General features: G+C 43.3%; 1 protein-coding gene across 7 annotated transcripts in view; it reads left to right on the top strand.

Annotated features, from left to right (window-relative positions):
- Positions 1-16,430, top strand: part of BMAL2 (basic helix-loop-helix ARNT like 2) — an 80,592-nt gene extending 64,162 nt beyond the window's left edge. For all 7 annotated transcript variants that reach the window (XM_075551945.1, XM_075551942.1, XM_075551938.1 and 4 more), the window contains 8 exons: positions 4,439-4,679; positions 5,229-5,335; positions 5,485-5,635; positions 7,018-7,079; positions 8,435-8,543; positions 12,881-12,959; positions 13,737-13,842; positions 14,889-16,430. In XM_075551945.1, coding sequence (XP_075408060.1) covers positions 4,439-4,679; positions 5,229-5,335; positions 5,485-5,635; positions 7,018-7,079; positions 8,435-8,543; positions 12,881-12,959; positions 13,737-13,842; positions 14,889-15,025 — 992 coding nt within the window. In that variant the 3' untranslated portion in view covers positions 15,026-16,430. The remainder of the gene's footprint in view (positions 1-4,438; positions 4,680-5,228; positions 5,336-5,484; positions 5,636-7,017; positions 7,080-8,434; positions 8,544-12,880; positions 12,960-13,736; positions 13,843-14,888) is intronic.
- Positions 16,431-27,889: the final 11,459 nt, after the last annotated feature.

Below are 27,889 nucleotides of genomic sequence, written 5' to 3'. Positions count from 1 at the left end.
GAGGCCCTCAATCGCCACCCCATCAGCTTTGTCATGGGAGTAAGATGCGGCCGTGCGCTCCCGGCAAGAGTGCGGCTCTGGGAACCTCTGGGTAGTTCTGACTCAATCCCACGAGTCAGCCACGACTGGAGGGTAACCGGCCGAGGCTTCGTGGCTTCTACTATACCACGGCGCCCACAGCAGCTTCCTGGAGGCTGTGCATGAAAGAGATTCTTTCTAGACAGTTTCTGCAAGCACCATGCCAACAAGGGAGTTTCCATCTGCTGTGGAAATGTGTTCCTGCTCCCACACAAGGAGGCTCCACTCCCACTTCAAGCTGGGCCACATTCACTTAAACAAAAGTGCCCAAGGGAAGAGGCCAATTTAGCTTAGGGCGAGCTAAGGGCATTTGTTCCCAGGCAGTGTGGGCCTGTCCTAGTAAGTGCCTGGTTTGAGAACGACATGTGGATGGGTGGCTGGGCCAGGGTAAAGTGACTGCAAAATGTTGCCCTGGCTGGCCACAGATTTCCCCTCTCATAAAGCAGGGTGCCTGTGAAGGGAAATGGCTATCCTGCTGCGACCCTGGGGTTTTTTACCCCAGGAAATAATTGGTCAATGGAATCCGCTGATTCTAAAGTCCAGCCCTCAGTACTGCTGAACGCCGATGGGTCCGTAAAAGTGTTTTTCTTCCTTTTGCTGTTTAATTTTAAAAGAAGAGAGACTGGAGAGCAACCTTTTGGAATGTTATTAGGAAACCAAATCTAGGGTTTAAATTTAAATGAGTTGATAACTGACATGAGTTGATAACGGCAGAAGTAGAATTGCCTCTGATTTGGGAGATGTTTGAGATTTCCGATAATATGAAAAAAATTATTAAATAACACTGACATTTAAAAAATAGTTCTTTCCTGACTCTAACATTTTGAAAAGTTCCCAACGTTGAGACAGAAGCATTCTGGTATCTCGTGAAATCAAAGACTAAAGAGGGAGACAGCGAAGGCTACCCCGTGTCTTAGGTTTTCTTTAATTGATCTCACTCCCTACAGTAGTGGCGCTCAAACCCACTTGCCAAGGAGCAAAGGTCTCCAGTGCTGTCAGAGCCCAGGGCGATAGTATCCCTCTGCTCTTGCCAGTGCAGGGCATCCACCTGTGCTCTGATTGGCCGCCTTTCCCCGGCCTTGGGAGCCAAGTCATGTCCACCAGCCGGAGCAGGACTGAAGGGCAGGAATGATGGCGGCGAGGGAGAAGCCGAGGCTGGCTGCTCTCAGAGATGTGCAGTCTCAGAAACCCTGAGTAAGACAGGCCAAAAGTCACTCGATGGCAGTGGGGTTGGTTTTCTTGTTTGGCGGGGAGTGCCCTTGACCCAATCATGTTATTGTTACCTGCCTCATAGAAACCCTATGCGCGGCAGGATGAAACACTACCTGGTCTGCACCAGCCTCACAATTGTTGCTGTGTTTGAGTCTGCGTTGAAGACACTGTGTCACTCCCTCTCCGTGAGCCTTCCTCCGGTTCTCTGACCCTCCACTTTGCCAAGCATGATTTCCTCTGCCCAGAACAATCCTGAGCCTCCTGTTTTACTTTCCTCCCCAAAAAAACACTCAAGCCAAAATTCACTGCCATTGGGTTGATTCTGACCCGTAATGACCCTATAGGACAGGGTAGAACTGCCCCTGTGGGTTTCTGATGCTGTTAACTTTTTACGGGAGTAGAAAGCCTCATCTTTCTCTCATGGAGTGGCTTGTAGTTTCAAACTGCTGACTTTTGTGGTTAGCTGTCCCACGCATAACCTTATGCCACCATGACTTCAGGATGCCCCCAAGACTCCGCTTCACTTCTCAGAGAGGCATTTTGCCAGAAAACTCGCCCTTTATTAGCTTCCTGTTCACGTCTTCCTGTCTCACTTCGGCCTTTCCCCACTAGTGACCGGTGTTCCCTGTGATCGCTTCTCTCCTACTGTTCTTGTCCTACATTCATTAGGGTCTGCCTGGTGGTGCAGTGGTGATGCGATGGGCTGCGATCTGTATGGTGGAGAGTTTGAACCCACCGGCAGCTCTGTAGGAGAAAGACCGGGCTCTCTATTCCCATAAATAATGATGGTCGGAAGCCCATAGCATGCCCCTGTGAGTCAGCATTGACTGGCTGGCAGCAAGTTTGGTGTTGGTTCTGTAAGAATTTATACCAAGAGAGCAAGCTTCCAGGTGGAGAGACCAGCCTATGACTTGTTGAGGGAAAATATCATAAAGGATTTTGAAAAGGTGTTCTATAAATTAATGCAGCGGGGGTATTGATATTTTGTTCCTTTTTTAAAATCATGGAACAAATTATACTTGAATCTACCCTGGGTAACGATGTAAAGACAGGGTTTAGCTTTTGGCAAAGGTTGGGGTCCATGACTCACGATAAGATCTAAAAAATTAGGACAAGAATTTTTTATGGGAACTTTTCTTCCCCTTCCTTAACTTTAGTAATTGATCAAATGAATTGCCATGGATGGAATTACATCATTTCAACTAGAAATTTACCAACTGAATAAATGTTCAAGGTGAGAAGTGAGGGACTTTAATTTGGAAACTTAAGTGGGGACCTCCCTGTAGGAAAGGACTCAAAAGAAAAACGCTGGAGTCTGTGGAATAGCATTCCATTTATAAAGAAAAACCTTATTTTGATATTCCATCCTTTTGAGCTGGAATCGATGCCGTGGCAGTGAGTCTGAGAGGTGAGCGTGGATCATATAATGTTCACTTCCATTGCAGATGTTTAGTCAGTATCGCGTGGAAATGTGCGTGCAAACGCCTTCAGAAATGCCAACCCCTGTGTGCCAACCTTTTCATTTGCGACCACTATTTTGTGGATATGAGTGAACACCTTGTGTTTATGCTTATCCTACTTTAATTCCTTTAAGATATTTTGAATAGTAGGGGTGAGATAAGGGCAGGGGTCTGGAGTGATTTCCAGACTTGAAACAATGTGACTGCCTTGGTTGATGGTGGTGCCATTGAACAAGGGCATAGTGACTGGAGCGGGCATTGGAAGAGGCAGTGAATTCACTTGCAGGCATTTGTGGTTTCGGCATCTGAGAACCGTGGGAGTGTGATGTCTGTTAGTTGTTGAGGGTAAAGACCTAACGAACCGTTCCCTGCGTTAGTCTTCAGCCATTTCCCACCACAGTCTATGCTTCAAACCAGCCCTCGCTGTTCTCCGGCCTCTCAGTGTCTGTACTGGCTGAGCCAGAGCGCCTCTGTGCTCACTCCATCCTGCCATAGCCCAGACACCTCCTGGTCAGGCATCCTCCGTGGTGACACTCAGCAACAAGCACAGCTCCACCCTTGGCCAGCTATGACCTTCCGAGTCCCCTGAGAAAGTGGGGACACTGTTAGAACAGCTCACAGCACTGCTACGAAGATGAAGGAGTTATACCTGTAAAGCGCTTAGGACAGAACATGGCACAGAGAGGTGTTTTTCAAAAATAAATCTTTGCTATTATTTTTCATTGCTGTCTTACAAGGTAGTCCGTTCGATCTTAAGAACATTTTGTTGAAAGGTTGGTTAATTTTATAACACTTACCCCAAAGTGCCATCTTAAATTAATGAATATCCTGGTCCTTTCTAAATCTTTTTGCAAACAATGGTTTTAAGTAATTGTAATCAGGCCCCTCCCCTTACTTTTTAACCTCTAAAGTACTTATGTACCGTGGATTGCCATAATCTGTAAATTGCCCATCTTTAATGCCTGTGCGGTATCTCACTGTCTTCCTAAGTGTATCCTAATATTTGAATATGGATTATTTTCAACTTTTTATTATGTGGGTTAGCCTTGTTGGACAAGCTTTTTCCTTTCATTAGTTGAGATTAAATTACTTCTGATTTTTCTGAAAAGGGAGAATTTTTGAGTCATTTTATTTTTGTGTCTCTTATGACAAATTTCCCAAAGCATTTTCTAAAATCTTCCTGTAGTCTACTATAATTGGTGTAAATCCTAAAGTAAGAAATTTAAGAATATATCCAGAGTGGTGATTCAATTTTGTATATAAACTCTAATATAACATTTTAATAAACCATCTTTGTGGTGACGAGCAAGAGGGCATGAAGTTTAAGTCTTGAAGTTTGAGCTTTTTTCTGCAGCTTATCCGATACTGTAATTGAAAAGTTGACTAGGAGATATATCAATCCATAGACCAGCTGAGACCTAAATTACAGCAATCTGTCAGTTTTTCTGTACAGTGCATACGGCTGAGTTCTTGGGGGAAAGCACTCAGTAAAGAGCAAGTCGTTAAATAGAATGAACGAGACTTACCTTTCTTTTCAATGCATGATGCTAGTTCCTTTTCATATTTTACCATATTTATGTAAGTAGCATTTTGTAGTACAACTATAACTTATAAATACCAATGCAATAGATTTAAGTATCGATTTATAATGGTTCATATGCCTTTCTTTTTCTTTACTTCTGAATTAGAACATAGGAAATTCTATACTGTCTACTGCACTGGCTACTTGAGAAGCTGGCCTCCAGATCTCGTTGGGCTGGAAGAAGACAGGGACCCCAAGAAAGACAGCAGTCATTTTACTTGCCTCGTTGCCATTGGCAGATTGCACCCAGCCATTGTCCCTCAGCACAGCGGCGAGATCAAAGTCAAACCAACTGAATTTGTAACGAGGTTTACGGTGAACGGAAAATTTGTGTATGTGGATCAAAGGTAAACATTTCCATGGCATAATGATTAGAGTTCAATAGGATGTTTAAGGCTATTAAAAGATATGGCTCAGTAGCTGGGTTTTGTTTTTTAGCTTTCACGACAAGAAATAAAAATGTAAAAGAAACAAGGACATAGACATGTGATTTTGTCCAAGCAAAAATGTAGACTTATATAATATTTTTCAACCAATAGCTCAGAACCTGGGCATGACCCATGGTCACAGTTGCCCCAGCGGATGGTGGTCAGAGCATACTCAGGGCCGAGGTTTAACCTCTTGCCTGGGTGTTCATTCTGTTCTGCAGCTCCAGTCTGGACCAAGAGCAGCTCAAGGGAACCTCAGAGACTCCAGTGATGCACTGGGGTTACCTACTCCTCCCCTTGCCACCTTCCCTCAGTCCCAGCCACCTATTCAAAGAAAGGAAAAGAAACTGAAAAGCAACCCACTGCTCTCAAGTGGATCCCCAGAGTGACCGCATCCCCCCGAAGGGTCTGTGGTATTCTGAGAGAGAGTTCACCACCGTTGACTTTTATTTCCTATCTTAAAACCAGGGTGACAGCCATTTTAGGCTATCTGCCTCAGGAGCTTCTGGGGACTTCTTGTTATGAGTACTTCCATCAGGATGACTGTGGCCATCTGACTGGCAAGCACAAAGCAGGTATGCGTTGGGCGGGGCACGTTTGTTCTTCAGAGCAGCTTCAACTCTTAATTTCTCATTCCAGTGAAATCAGAAGCATGAATTAATCTTTACGGGATTGATTTTTATAGTGGAGACTGGTATGCTGATTGTTATCCTTTCTTGTTAAGTTCTACAGAGTAAAGAGAAAATATTTACAGATTGCTACAAATTCAGAGCAAAAGATGGGTCTTTTGTAACTTTAAAAAGCCAATGGTTTAGTTTCACAAATCCTTGGACCAAAGAACTGGAATATATTGTGTCAGTCAACACTTTAGTTTTGTAAGTAATTTTCTTTTTGTTGTTAATACTTTCATGTTAATGTAAACTGAATAATCTTTGTTCCTCTTTTCTCATCTTGTTAAACCATTAAAACTCTGGACTTAGATCACTTGAGAAACATTTTTTGTGTAATCCATTTATTTAAATTAATTGGCTTTAGTTCTTATAATTAACTAAAAGTTTGCTTTATGTGCTCAGAATTGCTGTGTGACAATACACACGGAGCGCTGGCAACCAGGGAACCTCACGTGGTTGAATGTATTCAGACTCTTTGTTGACTCCCCATGGCCAACTAGCTCTGAAGATGACGAGCCCCTGTCAGAATCCCCACCATAAACAAAGTTATACCTTAAAAGCACCTAGAACAGAGCAGAGCGCAGAGAGGTTTTTTAGTGTTCCCTAAACAAAGACCCTCCTATAAGGGATGGTGTTCCAAGGGCTTAAAGAAAACCTTTCAAAGAGGAAACTGATCGCAATGATCGTCGTACAACACACCACCACCCCTCCCCCCAGCGGGAAAAACAACAGATATGTGGGTGAAAGGAGACAGCGGATGGTGTAAAATATGAAAATAAAAATAATTTATAAGTTATCAAGGGATCACAAGTGTGGGAGGGTGAGGGAGGTACGGGGAAAAAAGAGGAGCTGATACCAAGGGCTCAAGTAGAAAGAAAATGTTTGGAAAATGATCATGGAAACATGTACAAATGTGCTTGATACAGTTGATGTATGGATTGTTATAAGAGCTGTAAGAGCCCCCCAAAAATGATTTTTTAACAGCTACAACAACAAAAATCAAAGACTTTCGAAATCAAAGACTAGACTTCTTTTGGGACAAGGTTAAATTCTTTACAATATAAACATAAATTTAAAACGTAAGTTATTATGATTAAAAGGGTGATTTACATGTAAGAACATACTCAAAAGTTATCCTCAGTTAATCAGAGATGCAGCTGCCCATTACCTCTTCCTACTTGTTCAGGGCCTTGCATGGTGCCTGCATGTGATAGGTATCAATATCTCCTGAAGTTGTAACATTACTTCAAGAAGACAGTTACTGTCAACTTGGCACCTAGCGTTTTGGAAAGATTAGCCGGACGTCATTGACCAAGACATGATTAAGTAGGTAGGGATGGGGGAATAAGATCTGCCATTATTTTAGCATGATCACTACTGTAATATTGCAGTATCATAAATATTTCTACTGATAATGATACCAACAGAGCCTTTATTGTTATATACATTATGCTATTTGATTTTTGAAAAACATAAAATAGAAGTAGGTAGAGAATTGATAAATCTAATACAGAGAGAGCTTAATTGTTGAGCTTAATTTCTTTCACCTTAAAAAAAAAATCACCCGTGGTGTGTCTTAATTCTAGGAGGCACGGCGAGAGTGGCAAAGCATCGTTGCTGCTGCCTTGTGGTTCTCAATCATCAGAAGGTAAGCACAGTCTTAGAAGGGGGAAGCCTTAGGACTGATCTGTATTACGATGGAAGAGACATCATCATTATTAAGTTACTATTTCTTGGCAATTTTAAGTTGAAATTGAAACCCCTTCTGTGGGGTGGGCTCCCGGAGTCCCAACTTCAGTTAGACTTGTAAGAGACCAAGTCCGAAAGGAAGACAGTAGCCCAGATGAAATGCCAGAAACCCCACCAGCCCTTCCTCAGCGGTGGCGCAGTCACCTCAGTACACATGACAGTCTGAGGAACCAAACGCGCACCTCTGCTCTGTGGGACTGGGTCCATCTGAGGCGGAATCGACAGCACTGGCATTTGGTTTTGCAATTAGTTATTCATTTGACTGGCTCTCCACTATGGTGAGTCGTTCAAAAGCAGGATTCGCGTTTCATTTAGGATGACTCCTTATCCATTACTGCACCCAGTATACAGCTGTCTGTCCACGTAATGGAAAACATTTAGGAAGGCTTTTTATTTTACCTGAGTTAATTTGTCTCCACAAGAATGCATTAACATATTGTGTTAGTCTGGGTACTTTAGAGAAACAAATCCACAGAAACTCATGTATAAGAGAGTTTTATATAAAAGTTAAATGCACATCAAGGAAACATCCTAACCCAGTGCTGCCCAAGCCCGCAAGTCCAACATTAACCCATATGTCTGACACCAATCCCCAAAGTCCTCCTCCATCTCACAAAATACACACTGTGATGCCGACTGCAGGAGGAAAGCTGAGTCAGTGAATGTGTAAGCATCTCAGCACTGGCAGGGGTCTCCACACGGCTGCTCCAGCACCCAGGGCTATATCGGGGTAGGTCCATGTGGCTTCTCCTCAGGGATGTCTTGCAGGAAGTGAGCCTTGCCAGCTGAAGCAGGGAACTGGTTAAGGCAGCTGCACCCTGGTCAGACCATCACAAAGCAAGAGATCCAAGAACTAGAAAGGCGAGGCTCCCTGAGTCACTTATCTCTCTGCCCTTCAATTAATCCCACATGTGTCAGGTTGACACAATAAACTTTAACTAACTCACATATTACGTGCAAAAGTAAAAATAAAAGTTTGTGTTTCTCTGGCCTCAGGACAGAGAATAAAGTAGGAAGAGACTGAACTAACTCTCAAATGACTTTACCGGCGTTTGAGTCATATCACCTCTTCATTAAATATCTTAGAACCATGTCTGTTTGTAACACAGGGGTGAGCACCTTCTGACAGTTTAGGATGGGGCTAATCTATTTTTTTAAGGAGGAAATGGGAAGCAAACTGGAAATGAAAGCTATTGAATACATTCCTGTGTTCTTTAAAATGCTCGGTTGTCATTTTCTTTTTGTTCTTTGCAGCCTCTTCAAGGCAGTCTTGTAGGGATGGACCTGCGATGCCTTCTGGGACAGTCCTTGGGGCTGGAAGCACTGGAACAGATATTGCACATGAATTTCTGGATTTACAACGGTAATGTTTTATTGTCACTAATATTCTCACAAGCAAAGCCATTTACATGTGTACAAAACCTGTGCACAAAAGTCAGGAGTGTTTCTAAATGCAAAAATAACCAGTTCATAAATATAATTGAAGAAAACTTCCCACGTAAAAAGGACAGAAAACATTTATAAAATTTATAAGAACTATTTTTTAAGAACTATTTTTTTAAAAAGCACAAATTTTAAAGTGCCACAATGTTATAACCTAGATAACTTGAGTAACTTTCTATATATAGTTTATTTTTCAATGGGAAGATTCAGCATTGTAAGGTTATCAATGTTTCCTAAACTAACATAGGAATTCCATGTACTGCCATGCATTTGGGTTTTTTTATCTGACAATATAATGCATATCATATTGGAATACCTAAGGAAATTCTGAAAAGCAAAAGTACTCAGGTGAGACTAACTCAATCGGACATTGAAATGCATGATAAACTTCCAAAACATTTTAATCAATAAATTAATAGAAAGGACTAGAGTTCAGAAATAAACTCAAATACATATGGAAATTTATCATATGGTAAAAGTGGAATCTTAAATCAGCAGAGAGAAATGGATTTTCAATAAATGGCATTATAATAAGTATGTAGCAAAAAATATGTAGCTATCTGAAGGAAAATATAAAGGTAAATTCCAACCATATTATTTACTAAAATTCCAGGTAAATAAAATATTTCAACATGAAAAACTATAAAAGAATTTCAAAGCAAGAGATATGGATTGTTGTTGTTAAATCATTTAGAGCGATGGATTTTTATAATCTTAGCTTGGAAAGCCCTTTGTAAGCATCATGCAAACCCATAATTCATTAAGAAAACATTGGCAAATTTGATTCTATGAAAATTCCAATTTAAGCATAACGATAGCCACGACACAACTAAACCAAAACCAAACCCACTGCTGCAGCTTAACTCATAGCAACCCTATCAAGACATTCAAAGGTAAATTATCACCTAAGAAAAACAGAGATAGCTCATAGGATAAACATGCTAATTATTTTAATATATGCAGAGTTTCATTAAGCAGTTTTTAAAAATTATGCAATTTAAATAGTTGGACAGACATGAACAGAAAAACGTGGCCAAGGAAATTTGCTCAACTCCACTCATTGTTTTAAATACAAACGCACACATACACACACATAATAAACAATGAGAATAATAATCTGTAACTTATCAAGGGTTCGTGCGAGAGGGCAGGCAGGAGAGGGAGGGGGAAGAAATGGGGAGATGATATCAGGGGCTCAAGTTGGAAGAAAATGCTTTGACAATGAAGATGGCAGCTATGTGCAAATGGGCTTGACACACTGGGTAAATGTATGAATTGTGATAAGAGATGTAAGAGCCCCCAGTAAAGGTATTTAACAAATAAATAAACAATGAGATACTTTTTCTTCACTTAGACAATTATCAGAGACTTGAAAGTTTGGTAATATTCAGTGATGTTGAGAATGTGAGAAAACAAAATTTCTTAAACTGTGGAAGTATGAATTGCTGAAAGCAGTTTTCAGGGCAATTAGATACTATCTGTTAAAAAACATGTGTCCATAGTCTTAGACTCATCAAGTTTACACCAGGAGTGAACACTCTTACACGATTGTACAAATGTACAGGAACAAGGCTGTTCACTGCTGCATTGTTTATAGCAGTGCTGTGAACATTTATCACGGTAAAAACTGGTTCCAGAATATTCAGACAGTGGAGTGCTCAAAGGCCTTTAAGCGCAAGATAGCTCTATAAAATGATCTTTACATTACATGGGAAATATGAAAAGCACAGAAACACAGGATAGTGTGTATATCACATTTGTATTAAGAAAAAATAATAATGTATATGTGTGTGTTTATGGGTATGTGCAGGTCCATAATCTCTCATCTAAAATCCTTGGGACTAGTTATGTTTTGAGGTCAGAATCTATTTGGGAATTTAGGTAGTGTTTTAGAATAAACTCAGTAGCTACATCATTGGCAGCACCTGATGAACAAATATACCAGCAATCAAGGTTTGTAATGAGAAGTGTTTGCGGATTTGATTGAAGTTATGTGGTGTATGTGTGTGAGATTGCACGATTCCATAGTAAAAAAAATCTTTAAGATATTTCTGGAATAAAATATGTAAATGTACATAATGGGACAAAGAACAAAACTCAAACTCACAGCTATTGAATTGCTTCCCACGCAGAGGACCCTACAGCACACGGTAGAACTGCCCCAGAAGGGCTCTGAGACTGTAACTCTTAATGAGAATAGAAAGCCTCATCTTTCTCTGCTGGAATGGCCGGTGGTTTTGAACTGATGACCTTTCAGTTAGCATATCCCACAACACCATCCGGGTTCCTCGGGTGGGGCAAAGTAGGACTAAAGCAAACAATTATCTGTTGCCTCACATCAGTCAAGGTCGGATTCTGCTCAGGGCAGAGCTAGTCATATTATGCTGCCAAATAAATGATGGGAAATCTTTCCATTTCCCGAGGGCTCGGGATTTGGAAATCGGGGGGGAAAGTGATCTGAGACTGCAATCTGAAATACAGCAGTTTATTTGGGCTAGTTGACATTGGGGAGAGGTCTAGAAAAGGAGAGAATTGTGTGCTTCCTTATTTTCAACCTTGTTTTTACAGCTTGAATTTATTTGTATCTTTAAGTAAAGTTCAAAAAAACACCCTATTAACTGAAAATGTCACCAGTCAGACATTTATCATGTGCCATAAAGTCTGCCTATGTGGTTTTTATACAGTATTGGATAATTACCATGTGCGGTGCACTCTAAGTATGGAAAGTATTTAAAACATGCACCAACACATACATAAACTCATATATGATCCATCATGTACTTTCACCTCCTCACAAGACTTAATATGTGGAATGGATAGTATTATATACTATCTTATTAAAATTGTAGTTCTTACATTTTGATAGTTGATCCTGTACTAGCTTTGAGAATATGATCCAAGCTTTCTTCTAGTGGGAAGATTTTTATCATTGTCAATCATTAGGGAACAAAAAACCTCAGTGGATCTGGAGGAGCATATGAAGGTTAGCAGAAATGAAGCCACATGTTGGTAGCTGGGTAGCCTTAGGATGCCCACGATAATGCTACGGATAGGGACACATTACCAGGAGAGACCAGTCCCTGGTAAAGGCTGTCCTGCTTGGTAAAGTAGGTCAGTGGGAAAAAGTAAACCCCCCATGAGAGGAATTGGCTGCAGCAACAGACTCAAACGTAACAATGGTGAGGCTGGCCCACGGCCTGGCGGTATTGATTTCCTTCTGTTGTACATTAAGTGTTGCTATGTGTCCGAACCAATTCAACGACACCTAACGACAACAACAATGTTCTCCCTTGCATCCAGTTGATTCCTTGCTCACAGTGATGCTCTGGGGCCGGGTAGAACCGGTCCCTCCAACACCGTAACTCGTGAGAGTTGTAGAACGCTGCGTCCTTCTCCAGAGGAGTGGCTGGTGGTTTCAAACTGCTGACCTGGTGGTTGGCAGCCCGATGCGTCACGACTACACCCCCAGGGCTTCTTAGGACGTCAGAAGGGCATTAAGAGGAGAGGGCTCCAAAAAGCATGTCGTGAAAAAACTCTATTAGCTCTTAATTCTATTTATTGAGGCTCCCTTATGTGTGAACGAACCTCAGCGTAGCTGTGGAGATGGGCGGGAGAAGGCGGGATGGTTTCCGGGCACAAGGAGAGGGAGGAAGTTGGGGAGCAATGGGGAGTTTTAACAAAGGTGATGTCACGTAGCTCAGGCACTTACAAGCAGATTTCTGACCGGGGAAGTAATCGGATGAGAGTCATGTGTCAGAAGATGAACTTGGTTGAACCAGCAACTTTTCAGTTAGCACTAAAGTGCTTCAGCCGGGCACCACTAGGCCCCTGTATTAAGACAGACAGCACAACCCACTGAAGGACTTTTACGCCAGTTTTTTTGTTTTTTTCCTATTTACTACGGTGTGTTTTACAATATCTTAAGACCAGAAATAAGTCTCCAAACCAAACTGACTGCCATCGAGTCGATGCTGACTCATCGCCACCCTCTGTGGGCTCTGAGAGTGTAACTGTTTGGGGCAGTAGAAAGCCCAGCCTGTTTCCCGCGGAGCCGCTGGTGGTTCCTAACCACCCATCATGGGGACCGCAGCCCAGGGTGTCACCACTACCCAGACCAACCTAACTCTGAACACTGCTAATAATACTCTTCCTCAAGCTCATCGCTGTACTTATCAGATTATTACATCTTCAAAAAATAACATTTCCTTCTGAAAATCGATCATGGAAACAAACAGGTTTTTGTATGACCGTTTAAAGGTTACAGGCTGCTTCATCACTTGGTGGTTCGAGTCCAACAGATCTGATGAAAGAAGCTCTCCCGGCCAGCTGCAGGAATGTAAGTGCACATGCATGTACTAAAAGTAATAATTTTCGCTAAGTGAATGAACGATAAAACGAAGAGTAGATGAACTGCTTCTTCAGGGGGAAGAAGCTCTCCTATGAAAAAATGAATGAAATCTTTCTGGCCAGTTGGTGATTTTTATTTTATTTACTTACTTGTTTTTTTTACAGTTTTATTGACATTTAGTTCTCGTGCCTGGTATTTCAATGGTTTAAATGTGTTTAAAAAATGCCGGGCAGATATGACAAAATAATAATTTATAATTTATCAAGGATTCATGAGGGAGGGGGGAGAGAGGAGGGAGGAGGGAAAATGAGGACCTGATGCCAGGGGCTTAAGTGGAAAGCAAATGTTTTGAGTTTACACAATTGATGGATGTATGGATTGTGATAAGAGTTATATGAGCTCTCAATAAAATGATTTAAAAAATAAATAAACCAAGCTTTTAAAAAAGTCGGGCAATCATTGCCACAATTCCTTTTCTTCATTCCTGTTCTCATGAGTACTAGCGCCCCATCCCACACCAACCCCACCCCAGCCCCGCCTCCCCTGCCCTAACCCTAAAACATTACCGTCTAGCTACTGACTGCAGATTTAACCAGCCTGGCATTCGTGTAGAGACAAACCTACAAGTCGGGCGAAGTGATCTGAGACTCCACGCTCCCACAGCAGTAGTTCAACAAGAGAGCCGCCGTATTCTCGTGGCAGAAGGGGTGCCGTGGCCTCGGGTGGGAGCCTCCTCACTGCCCATTCTTTGGATTGTCTTTCCAGGTGTCGGGTGAGGAGAGGATCCCACTCAGTCCCGAAACAGGGCAGCCGGAAGCTCCGAGGCGGAGCGGGAGCCCCGTGGCCCTGCACAGCCCCGAGCCGCTCCTCAGTAAGTGCTCCTGGTCACCTGCCGGCCAAGGTCCTTAATCGCGACATCCGACATCCGCACGCACCGGAGCTTGCTAGAGGCTCACGCAGCTTTAAAACTTGTGATTTTTTTTAACACTTAGAATGCTATAGAAGAATAAGCACACTTTTATTTTTAAATGTGTGTTATGTCTGTTCATGGATGGACTTTTCATTAAACACTCACCTAGTACCTGGTTCAGATCGGGGCAATGTTAAAGACCCACAACTTAAAGAATAAAAGGAAAATAAGAGTAAAAACAAACGAAGATACCTGTATCTAGTGGGGGGGGGAGGGGGAGTCTACTCGCAAGAATTTCCCTTCTCAAGGATTTTTAAAGGGTGCGCATCATTACGCATTTCAGATGTAACCACTCATCTTAATGATACTTACGTACACTTCAATGGAATAAGATGACGGGGCATCATCCTGCAGCCCCAGACCTGGTAGGAACTGCTCTACCACAGAGGCAGGTTGAAGAGAATCAAGGAACTAGCAGGAACCTGGATATCAGCTTCACAGGGAACTATATACCAATCATCTCAATTCGCCGGCCCTTTCAAGATGTCTAGGAACGTCGCTTAACCTGTGTCCGTGGTTTCACTCGCATTTGTAGAATTGCTGGCCTCTGACTTGAACTCTCGTTCTAGGGTTCCTTATTTCCGTTTTCCATTTTTAAAACTCTGGATAACTCCCTTTTACCAGAATATTTCAAATTTTTGGAAGATGATGTTTTTGTCTCCATCTTCTTTTTTCCGTTGACTTTTTCCCCCACAAGGCCGATTAAAACTCTTCTCTGTCCAAACCCTAGCCACAAGGACAATTTACTTGAAAGTAAATGTTTATAAAAATAGATGACCCATTTTAAGATTTACCAGGCTTCTACCACTTAAGACATATAATTGACCCTAAAAAATCCATGATACTTTGTCATTTTTGATGATAATCAGTTCGTAGCCTTCAGATGTGTGCAAACCTGACTTTATGAAGCACCTTCACTTACACAGGCTTGTATTTCAATTTGGTAGACGATGGTGCCCAGCTGGACTTCGATGCCCTGTGTGATAACGATGAGACGGCCATGGCTGCTTTCATGAATTACTTTGAAGCAGAAGGGGGCCTGGGAGACCCTGCGGACTTCAGTGACATCCAGTGGACACTCTAGCATTTGATTTAAGTCCAAAAATGAGAAATGTTGGAAAGCAGTTCATCTATAAGAAACTGTATATTCTTCCGTACTGTATTAATACTGTTTTTATCTTTTATTAATGTTCGACCAAATTTTACAGATTTGCACCTTATTCTCTCTCACAGGCATCCGAAGAAGTCTGTTCTCTTCCCAACAGACTCTCTGAGAGTTTTGCAGACTCCTTTACTCAGTGAAACAGCTTAAAGCCCACGAGTGGCTATATTTTTGCTAAAATGTTGTAAACCAAGACTATAACATACATATTGTTCATTGTTTTTTATATAATTTTGAATTTGTGAGCTCTAATATATTGACATTGTTCTTGTATATAAGATTCATTTATAAATACAAGGGGCTACATGAGAAGATAGGATGAAAAGGTAACGGGATTTTTCCGAGGGCTTCTTTGAAGCCACCTTGTAGTGGATGTGTGTAATTTGTAACAGTCCCATATCTTGAGTATTTCATTCCTCCCGGAGGATAGGGCTTCTCCACTTTAAGGACATGGTGAGCACTTGTTCCCCATTTAGAGGAACAGTGAGATTGGGAGTTGTAATCACAATGAATCCTGTGTTCCACCCCTGTAAACTCAGGCAGGGACAGAGTCAGAATAGTTCTGCTCAGCTGACTACTTGAGGATGGATTTTTACGTGAGAATATATATTTTTTAATTTAAGAGATTGCATTTCAACTTTGCTGATAGAAAAGGAAGGGCTATCTTTTTTTTTGGTCACATATCATACAATTCAATAGTCCAGTCACATCATGAGTTGTACAGTCATCCTCACAATCTGTTATAAAACATTTTCTTTATGCTGTGTTCATCGTTATTAGCTTCTCGTTTCTCCCAGCCTCCCCTGCCGCACCCCCAAAGAACGCCGCCGCCGGGAAGGGTCATCGTGTGCCCTACATTTTAGTAACATGAGATGTGCTCTTAATCTAACCACTCGAGAGATCCCTTACAGATTGGACAGGGTGTTGCTAATGGCAAAAAGTACAGTTAGTGATAAATCCATTTTAGAAGAAGAAACAGGCGCGTTCAATATCCTATGTTAAGTTGCACATTGAATTATATATATTTACTCTTTAATGTATGTAAAGCCATTTCTTTATACACATTTGGGAAAGCAGTGATCTCACTGGTAAAATGATCAATGATCTGACAAATCAAGATCTTCTGGATGACTCAGCAATTGTGGTTCGCATTGCGTGTAGTCCAAGGAAATAACATACCGGGTAAATAAGCACATGTCAAAGCCACGAGGCAAGGCGAAGCCCTGGAAACCTGGCTATAATTAAACATTCACGGAGAATTTTTCAACCGGTCATTAATCCAGAGGAGGCTCAAATTGAGTGTAAGAATTAAAGCATTTAGAGACCACTTACCTGTTTAAGGATCGCTCTTTCTTAATACCTTATTTCTCAACAGCTCTTTCCAGTTAACCACGGGTGTTCCCAGATAAGCTCTTTGCCCCTCCCGTAGGCAAGCAGGGGAAGCTGGGGGACCGATGAGAAACACCCTGGGCTGAGCGGAGGGGTGCCAATCAGTTTTGTTTTCTTTTCCTCTGCGTGATGCTACACCTTTCCCACAAAGCTCCCTCAGCGCCACTCGCCAAACAAAATATTATTTTGACCCCACCTAATTATCTGTAGGTAATAGATTAGAATTTTCATCTAATGCTAAATATGCCCAAAGACCGTGACCCAAATCAAATATTCTCTAAGCATGGAACGTGTCGTGGACAGGTGGGCAAAGGTGTACTGGCGCACCGTGCTCTTGAGCTAACACTGTGGTCCTGGTTCTGTTACTCGAAGCTTCCAGAGACGACATAGTGTAGAACAGAACGTGCCAACAGCTACAACATAGCAACAACAATGGCAGGTAAGGACCAGTGTGCAGCAGCCTGCGCATCATGATTAGATCTAAGCAAGCTCGAAAAACCACCCCTGTTTGCTGAGTGAAGCAGGAGGACCTGTCTACCAATATGACATTTTAAGGTACTCAACTCTACTTAGCAGATTGGCCTCCAGAGGGCCTAAGCAAGGCAGGGATAGCAAGCTCGATCACTGTGTTGGGAGGACCTTAACAGAAGGCAGGATAAATCTTCATGATGCCAAGATTTGAGAGGGTTTCTAGAAGCAAACCATTGCCACCTGGGACAGAAACCTTTTTTTTTCTTTGTAAGAGAAGGGGTCATTTCACAGAGCAACGAGCAGATAGTCAACCGTGTTATCTGCATGCCGTGAACTTTCCCAGTCCATGCTCATATTTTCTGACCTTAGACGCAGAATATGATATTCGTGCATTACACACTATGGTAGCTCTGCCAACTTTAGTGTTTTCTTCCAAATGCATTCTGACCATAAACATTTGATTACAGTTATAGACAGCCGATAGTGTATGGCTTATACGAAGGTTACTTTTTCCTCCTACAAATTAATGCCATGCATTTTTGTGAAAAGCATTGTAGCTTCAATTGAATGAAAGGATCCTAAGAAAAACACACAACCTCTTTTTTAAAAAATCTCTTGGAATTATTGCTACAACCATGTTGCTGGGTACCATCAAGTTGGTCCTGACTCACAGTGGCCCTGTGGGTAACAAAACAAACACTGTCTGGCCTTGTGTTGTTGTGCACCGGCCGGAAGGCTGAGGCCCATTGCTGCAACCAGTGTGGCATTCCCGCGAGTCCACGGTCGTCCTCTATCCCGCTGACCCTCTGCCGTGAGCGATGCCCTCCGGGCCTGGTCCCTGCTGAGGACATGTCTAAAGAAGCGCTGCTGTTCTCACTTTCAAGGAACAGTCTGGCTGTTCTCCTTCCAAGACAGACTTGTCTGTTCTTCCGGCAGTCGGTGGCGCATTCCGCGCCTTACTTCCCATGCGCCGATTCTTCGTCAAGCTTCCGTTCATTGTTCATCTGTCGCATGCCTGTGTGGTGACGACAAACACCATGGCTCAGGTCGGACATACCTTGGGCGCTAACGTGACCTCTTTGTTTTTTTAGAGTTTTCAAGAGGTCCTTTGCAGCAGATTAGCCCACGGCTTCCTTGACTGCTGCTTTCGGGGCATTGACTGTGGAGCCTTGGCTGGCACACCCTGCCCTTTGTGCAGTAGAATGAAACTCAGAATCAGAAAGCCCTGTTTGGCTTGCATTTACCTATGTGATCCCAGGCAAGCCAGAGTAGTCTCCATGACTCAATTGATTCATTCAGAAAAGGGGTTTTTCATCTTTTCATTTACTTTCCACGCTGATTCTTTGATTCTAATTCACAGAACATTGAGCATTAGGTTAGAACTCCAGACCTCTGCTCTCTCGTGTGGTAGTCATCAGGTGCATCTGGCTGCTGAGCCCTGGAGCTAGAATGGGGACAAACTGAGGTGTGTGGTGAATGGAAACTACAGTGTGGATTTTGAGGACTTAGCATAAAAAGATCATGTAAAGTATCACAGTTATGCTTTCATATTGGTGATAGGTTGAAGTGATAATCCTTTGGATAGATTATATCAAATAAAACAATTTCACGTGTATATTTTTGTTTTTTTAATGTAGATACTGGACTTTTTAAAATGACACGTGGCTCACATCCTCTCTCTTGTACAGATCTGCTTTAGAACATTGTATTACTAACTAGATATTATTGATGTAGACCAAAGGATTATGCCATAGATAGGACATTTACCTCTCATATTGTTGGTCTAAAGAATGACTATTGGACTTTGATTTGATACAGTTGAGTAACTGTGAATCTCTACTCATGAACCACATTTAGAACTTGGTTGTTATTTAACACTTGAAAAAGTACTAGCCTTTTATTACATGGTAATAGCCGTGGATACAATTTGAGGTTTACCTGGAACCCCTGTAGTTGTCACTGAATTTGGAAATGAATTGAGAAACAGAAAGGAGCCTGAGGAAAGACAGACTAGAGACATGTTGGGTAAACAAGTGTTTATTTATAGTGTCAAAGAGTATTCAGGTTTTTTGGTCGGTCGCCACTGCCTTTAAAGAATCTCCGTCGTGTGTCGGGCACAGAAACACAAAACAGCCCATGCGTGTTGGCTAGACCATGTGTTGTGATGCCCCGGGGTGGGGCCCGCTTGAAAGAGGCGCCTATTACTACGCACATAGCTCATATTTGCCCAGCATCGGGGGCAGTTACAGGACTGATTAGCTCAAATGATCATAAGCCATAAAGAAAAACTGCCCGGTGGCCACTAGGTGTCACTGTTCCTTTAGGATGGGACTGTTTACATTGAGAGATCACTTTTTCTAAACTACTTGGGGCCTGTGAGATGCAAGTCAGACTGACCTTTGTGCTTCGAGTTAAGTCTGCCTCTCGGCTAGTTATGAATGTAAAAAGTCACCGCAGGTTTCGAGAGCAATGAACCTTTCGTGGTGGTTTGGTAAGAAAATGCTTTCTGAGAGAAGGAGGCCTAGGAGCTCTTTCCCATTGGCTTAGGGAGACTTTCCATACGTGGCCCCATTAAAGCTGGCCTGGGAGAGAAAACCTGATCAGCCTGGAACATGCTTACAGCTCTTTTTGCTACGGGGCGGGGGGGGGCGGGGGGTGCTCATGCAATCGTGAGAGTTTGGCTTTGTCTTTTTTACAGTTTTTAGCAATTTTCCCATTCCCTTGCACTGTATATGGGTATTTTTACAATTTTGTGTTCCTCATGCAAAGAACAAAATTAAACTCTATTTTACAGTAATCACTACTTTGGACTTTTTCTTTTATATAGTAAACCAGTGCTCCCAAAGCCTGTCCTTAATTATTTTTCAGTGTGGAAATATTGTCTAGTAAAAAGATGCATGTCCTCAGAGCCGTGGGCACACTGAGATGCCCGGAACGACAGCGGGACTGTCCATTTTAAAGGGTATTTATCAGAGCAACAGCTGTAATGACTTTGAGAGCTCCCAGACAACGCCCGATCAGGGATCTTTCCCCTCTGGCTTATCAGTCAGATGTCATCACTGCTATCTAACTCCCTCCTCCCGATCGCTTCCTCTCTCCACCTCAGCTTTGCTTCTCTCTCAACTCCTGTCTCCTCCGCTACACCTTCTGCTGCTAGTAACCTGCAGAAACACACAGGTTTCATAAAGGCCATAATCCTGAAGGGAGAAAAGCTCCTCTCGTTCGCTGGAACTCATACAACAAGGTCTGTTGGTGGGGGTCTGGGTCAAGGGGGCTCACACTGCCTTCCCTGTAGGCAGGAGGGTAGGATCGACAGACTGGCAAGGCTATTACATGCCAGAACTGGGGTGTAGGTTGGGTGAGTCAGCCTACTGGCATTCCATGAACTGAGAGAAGAGAGGCTCCCTGGCTTCACCGTGGCCATCAGGGGCATGCCAGTGGCCACCACGGGGCCTGATGGGAAACTGGAAGAACCTGGATCAAGATGGCCCTGTAAAGATGAAAAGGAGGAGACAGTCTGAAGAGATAATATTAGAGAACCAGGACTCTGAGAATTTAAGGACCAGTGAGATGTGGGAAATGGTGAAACTGCATGATTTACAGTGCCTGCTTTCAATATTTTTGAAATTGTACAGTACAGAGGGCTCAGTTCAACTCACTTCCATGAAACAGTTAATATACTGGCATTCCTTCAACTCATGAGGGCTTCTGGGTCCAAGGTCAAGGAAGCAGACAGCTAAGTCTTCCCCAGGGCAATGCAGGCAGTCAGGTCACAGGCAGCAAGCAGCAGGGTGTGTCACCAACAGTCAACAGCTCAGGAGCTTAGTGAAGCAGGCCTGGATGGAATATTGAACTCAAGCAATGCAAGAAGACAGGATCCACCAGCCTCAAGCTCAAGCAATGTATACACCACAGTGGGGTAAAGCAGATTTCCAAGGAACCTCAAGTTCTAGCAACACAATCCATGGGTTTCCTGTCCCACAGGTAGTCTAGCTCACAGGTTGAGGCAGAGAACTAGCTAAAGCAGCTGCATGCTGGTCCAATCAACAGAGAGCAAAAGGCTTTGGGTGATCGTGTGTTTGCTATTTTCCAGCAATTTTGTCAGGATGAAAAGTATAGGGAAGCTGGTTGGCTGATCCTCCTTACAATGAAAGGGATAAACTCAGAACCTCAGAAGCACATCTCAAGTGCCGAATAACAGACTTAAAAAGTTCTGCATGTGCTGCAAAGGAGAGTCTTCTCTCCCCTAGTAATAGAGCTGACATTGCTGAAAACCAAATCCAGAATCTCATTATACAAGTAGCTGAATTACAATGTCAGCTGAATTGCAGGTCTAGAACAGTGTCTGATATTAAAGTAAGAGCATTAATCAGAAAGAATTGGTACCCTGAAACTTGGGATGGGAACATATCGGCTGATCATCCAGAAGAGGAGGATATTGAGCCCCTAGGGTTGATTTAGCCACCCCAGTCAATAGATCCACCCCTCCCACCTAAGGGCTTGAACCAACTATCAGTAAAACAACTCACATGAGCAGATTTACCAAACTGGTCAAGCTGAAATGCCAGGTGGGGCTGCATTTGTAGCATTACCTGGGGGAAGATTCCTTACAAGATATTGCTGAGAGCCCCCAGGAAACACCCCACCACCCATTATTTCCTCTAGACCTGTAACTAGAATTAAGTCTCAGAAAGTTCCTAAAGGTGAGGTTCAAATGATGACTCAGGAAGAAGTGCACTATACTCATAAAGACCTGCTCAAGTTTTTGAATATGTAACAAGCAGAAGCCTGGGGAATATCTCTGGGAATGGTTACTAGAGGTGTGGGATACTGGTGCAAGGAACGTAACATTAGACCAGTCTGAGTTTCTTGATACGGGGCCCATATTCTTCCTTCAATGTCTCAGCAAGAGAGGTTAAGAGAGGATCTAATTGCTTATTGGGTTGGTTCAATGAAGCATGGGCTGCCGGATGGCCTAGATTAGACCAAGCTGAGGTATCTGACCTACCTTGGTACACTGTGGAAGAAGGCATCTAAAAGCTTAGGGAAATTGGTATGTTAGAATGGATCTATCAGAATAATCCCATAGATCCAAAAAGGGAGTGCCCTGAGGACATACCCTTTACCACAACCATAAGGAACATGTTTGTGAAGTGGATCCCAGCATCTCTGAAGACTCCTGTAATTGCTATTTTATGTGCACCAGGATTAACAGGGGGCATTGCCCTAAGCAAACCCCGACATTTGTCCACAACGGGGCTGATTGGTCCCTGTGATGGTAGAGGGGAGGTGTCAGCACTGAACTAACAGAGACAGGGTGGGCGTGGTTATAATAGACAACAAGGTCTCCATAGTAATCAAAGCAACCTTAGCTACGGTGTCCCTAGAAATGAAATACATGGGAAACTTATATATTCACGTGATCTATACAGGTAGGAGAATGGTAGATCAGGTGAACAGCAGAATAGACAGTCACAATCGCTCAATCAATTCCCAGACCTGAGCCAGTTTACAGACCCACAACCCCTTGACTGAGGGGGAGGCCGGGTCCCTTTGTAGGAGGACCCTGCTACATCACCGAAGGTCTATACTGTTAGTCTTTCTTCTAGCCTTCCCCAAAGGGACCTGCGGCCTTTCACAAGACTGACTGTTCACTGGGGGAAAGGAAATAATCAAACTTTGGGGGATTACTGGACACTGGCTCTGAACTGATACTAGTTCCAGGAGACCCGAAATGTTTAGAAGACTCACCAGCCAGAGTGGGGGCTTATGGAGGTCAAGTTATCAATGGAGTTTTAGCTCAGGTATGCCTCACTGTGGGTCCAATAGGTCCCTGAACCCATCCTGTCATTAATTCCCCAGTTTCAGAATGCATCATTGGAATAGACATACTTAGTAACTGGCAGAACCCCCATATTGGATCCCTGAAATGTGGAGTAAGGGCTATCATGGTAGGAAAGGCCAAATGGACACCATTAGAACTGCCATTGCCTAGGAAAATAGCAAACCAAAAGCAGTACCGCATTCCTGGAGGGATTGCAGAGATCAGTGCCACCATCAAAGCCTTGAAAGACGCAGGGGTGGGGATTCCTACCACATCCCCATTTAACTCACCTATTTGGCCTGTAACGAAGACAGATGGATCCTGGAGAATGACTGTGGATTATCGTAACTTAACCAGGTGGTGACTCCAATTGCAGCTGCCATTCCAGATGTGATTACATTGCTTGAGCAATTTAATACTTCTGGTTTTGTTTCTTTAGAGAACCCTGTCTAAAACATTTGTTTTCCATAGCAACATCTTACAATTTTTATAGCTGATTATGATATTATAGTTAGATTTCTAAGTAATGTGCCTCTGTTGCTACTTTTTATTTGCTCGGAACAGTGGTTGAGTGTGTAGGTGGTAACCCTAAGGCCAGTGCTTGAACCATGCCCCCACCCCACTCCCCAGCCTCTCTGTGGAAGAAGGATGCAGCAACCTGCTCCAATACTGACTTCCAGCCCTTTGGGGCACACCTACGCTGTCCTCCAGCATTGCTTGTCGTGGAACTTTATTGCAACCTGTTGACTATATAAAGTACACTCATAAATCAATGGATTATGCTATTTATGTCACAACTAATTCTTTCAGGGATCGTTATTGTGATAGGCAGGGTTCTCTAGAGAAACAAATCCAGAGACACTCATATATGTATAAAAGATAATTTTTATACATATATAATTATGCATCCTTAAAACATCCCAGCCCAGTCCAGATCAAGTCCATAAGTTTGATATTAGCCCATAAGTCCAATATTAAACCACGGATTCCTCTTCAGACTCACACAGCACGTGGAATGATGCCGAATGCAGGAAGACCACAGACCAGTGGGTGGAAAGTCCTGTGGCGGTGGAAGTATCTCCAGGGCTTTGACTGCCATCTGCGTGGCCCCATTCTTGTGTCAACAGGAATGTCAAGCAGCGAGTGTGTGTCCACCTAGAGGGAGGAAGAGAAGACACCCCAGAATCCTCATGAGAAGGCCACACCCAAAGGAAGGGATCACCAGGCTGTGACCTGATTGACAGGCTAGACTCCACCCCTTCATTCTTATTGATCAAGTTGCCATGAAATTGTGTAACTGCCACAGTTATGATGTGTCTAGCATTCTTCTCGGCTTTTGTCATATATCAAGTCTAACTCCAATATATTTATGTTATTACAACATCTGTATAAAGCTGGAGCCTCTCATTTGTTGATTTTTTAAGTTCCGAGGGAATAAGAATAACATCTAACCTTTATTCAGTGCTTACCGTACCAGGCACAGTTCCCATACCTGTCGTGTGTATTACCTTCACACGTGTGGAGAGAGCCAGGCAAATGTGGGCTGCTAAACACAAGGTTGGTGCTCTAAACCCACCAGCAGCTGCTCGGGGGGCTGGAAGGAAGACAAGGCTATCTGCTCCTGCGAAGATTGACATGCTCAGAAACCCTCGATAACAGTGCTTCTCAACCTGTGGGTCGCGACCCCTTTGGGGGGGTCGAACAACCCTTTCACAGGGGTCACAGATGCATAACAGTAGCAAAGTTACGGTTATGAATTAGCAATGAAAATAATTGTCTCTCCTGATCTGGAGGAAAGAAGAGTGAAGAAAACAGAAGTCAAATAGAAAACATGAGTCTGACTGATTAATAGACAATGTAAACATCGGTCTCCATGACCCTGAGACCTCAAGAATTAGGTGGTGCCCGGTTACCACTCAGTCCACTGCCTTTAACAGGGGTGGGGAATGTCTGGCCTCACCGGGCCTGCAAAATAATCAGTACCAGCTAATATCACCTGCCTCCCCAGAGAGAAGTAGTTCTACTCACCACATCAGGGTGAGTTAATTAAGTGTTTGGCCAGGCTAATTTTTAAGTTGGTAATTTTTTATGGCCTGAGAATAATGTTATAAACATCCTAAAGGCCCTTGGCAGAAAAAATACTCCCATCCCTGCCCTGGAGCCTGACTTTTCTTATACTTTAGGTTTTTAAAATGTGGTTACATTGATATACATTTGCTGAGCTTTTCTGAATAAGTCAGGCCTTTACAAACAGATAAAAGAGAAATTAAGTCATTAAGAATCATAGCAACAGCTGTTCTGAAAATTCGGAGTTGGAAAACATCTTTAATAGTCTCACTCTCAGATATGTGTGACACAACCAGATCGACTTTTTCTCTCTTAATCAGCAACATACCCTGTGGTGCTGAAACAGAAGGAGCTGATTACTTAAACATAACACTGAAACATAACTCATCTGTGGTAGTTAAATAATCTGGTGTGAATTTGGGACTTGAGAGGATTAAGAGTGAAGGAGTGGAGTCTAGCCTGTCAATAACTGTATAGCCAATGAGGCCTCTGTGTGGGCGTGAACTTCTGAGAATTCTGGGAACTCCTGCATCTCCTATCTGGATGTAGGAGAATATCTTTCTCTCTCTCTCTCCCTCTCTCTCTCTCTCTTCACTCCCTGGGAGACATTGCAGCTAACAAAATACATGGAACTACTTTAATGCCCTGAGCTGGAGAAGCCACATGGACCTACCCTGATGCAGCCCTGGGTGCTGGAGAAGCCACGTGGAGATCCCTGCCTGGCTGAGAGGCTTACAATGCCACTGGACCTAGAAGACTTCCATCCCACTGGCTTCTTGTGATCTTCCTGTATTCGGCGTCATTGCAGGTGATTCATGAGTCACAAGAGAATTTTATAGATTGGTATCAGACATATGGGCTAGTATCAGACTTATGGACTTGATCTGGATGGGGCTGGGATGTTTCCTCAACATTTAACTGCTCTTGTATATAAACCTCTTTCTTATTCACATGAGTCTCTATGAATTTGTTTCTGTAGTCTACCCAGAGTAACACATTGTCCAAAACCAATATAAGACTGTACAGTGCTTCTCAAAGTGTCCAGTCCCCGGGTGATCCAAGCGCTGAACAAGCCCATCTGCTAACCGAAAGGTCGAAGGTCTGCATTTGCTGAGACACTTCAGAAGAAAGGCCTGGTGGTTGACTTGCAAAATAGCATACCCATTGACCATATATGGGGTACAGTCCTACTCTGACATACAGGGCTCACCCCAAGCTTGCCAGCACCTGGTACTGGTACTCTAAAACAGTGGTCCCAGCACTAGCAGCAGCACGAGGTCCCACCATCCTAGACCTCCTGGGTCAGAAACACGGTGTTCTAACAAGGCCTGCAGGGGCGGCTGCTACGTGCTAATGCTTGAGAGCCTCTGCTCTGGTTTGTGTTTGCTCTTGGTCAATCTTACCCAGACACATTGGAGACTCTCGTTTCATGTGGTGTTGGTAGTTAGAGAATTGCTCCACATTTCAGGAGTATGAAACAGATGTGGCTGCTGCTGTTGTTGTGAGGTGCCATGGAGTCGGTTCCGACTCACAGCAGAATGACATGCTGCCTGGTCCTGCAACCCCCCACCCCCCAATTGTCCTTAAGGTTGAGCCCAGTGTTGTAGTCCTTGTGTCGATCCATCTGGTTGAGGGTCTCCCTCTGTTTAGCTGCCCCTCTGCTTTCCAAGCATGGTGTCCTCCAGGGCCCAGCCTTTCCTGAAACCACGTCCCAAAGTACTTGAGATGAAATCTCGCCATCCTTGCCTCTGAGGAGCATTCTGTCTGGACTCCCTCCAAGACAGTCGTTTATCCTGTTGGCAGCCCATGGTATTCTCAATGTTCTTTGTCAGTACCATAATTCAAACACGTCGGCTTCTCCTCCGTCTTCCTTATTCAGCATCCGACTGTCACATGCATATGAGGCCATTGAAAATACCATGGCTTGGGCAGGCACAACTTAGTCCTCAAAGGGATCTTGCTTTTCAATCTCTAAAGAAGTCGGTGCAGTAGCAGATTTACCACCTGCAAGGCATCCTTTGATCTCTTGACTGTGGCTCCATGAGCATTGAATACAGACATGTATTTCCAAATATAATAGCTAATGTGCAATCAGACGATGCTCCCTCCCTACCAAAACCGAGTACAAAAGTTGTCCATGTATTTTTGGAACATGGAAAGAAAATCTGCCGCATTTTCTAACTAGAGAAAAATCTCTCTTCTGTCACTCGATTTAGATGAGTCGTCTAAAAATAGCACGAATGGGGGAACCATGATAAGAATATAGCTAAGAAGGTGACGACCATTGTCTGTGGCAGCTTAAGGAGAAAATAGTATGTTGTTCCCCAGCCACAAACTGAAAACCATCCAAGCTGATATAAATAGAAAGAGGGCAGTGTACGTAGCGAGGACTGCCTCCATCTCCACCAAGTAAGAGATCATCTTGGTTCCAGGACGGAAAGCCTAGTCCACACCTGAGCCAGTTGCAGGGGCTAGGGCAGCATTTGTGGGAGACTGTTGATGTGGAGAGAAGGTGGCAGGGACCAAGCATTCTAGATAGCTATCAGAACCCCTACTAAAGGCTACCCACTCTCTCATAGAGCTCCAGATTCACTTCCGACCTTTGCTAAAAGGCTGGGGTTCCATAGAGCATTTTTGAAACCAGTGGTAAAGATTCTACTTTCTGGGGCGCAATGTTTCCAGAGTACAATGACATGCTCAGCCTTACCACCAGTGACCTTTTGGGTGTTGGCAGGGGCTGTCCTATGCATTGTACGGTGCTAACCACATACCTGACCCTTACCCACTAGACGCCAATAACCATCTCCATTGTGGCCACCACAATGTCTCCAGGCCAGAGGCAGATTATCCAATAAGCAGGTTATCATGGACGCACCTGTGTTTACCAAATACTCCGGCCATGTCAGGTATAGTAAACTTGAAAAAGAGGCTTTGATCCTGCAGGAAGGTGCTGTGGGGTTGTGGGGAGACAGATGTTAGCCATACCTAGAAGTAGCATCTTGGATATGGGGGGGAAATGTAAAATTGTTTACAAT

The sequence above is a fragment of the Tenrec ecaudatus genome, chromosome 6 (assembly GCF_050624435.1).
Source record: "Tenrec ecaudatus isolate mTenEca1 chromosome 6, mTenEca1.hap1, whole genome shotgun sequence".
Classification (NCBI taxonomy): Eukaryota; Metazoa; Chordata; class Mammalia; order Afrosoricida; family Tenrecidae; genus Tenrec; species Tenrec ecaudatus.
Note: the sequence above shows the minus strand (reverse complement) of the source record. Positions and strands in the feature narration are given on the sequence as shown.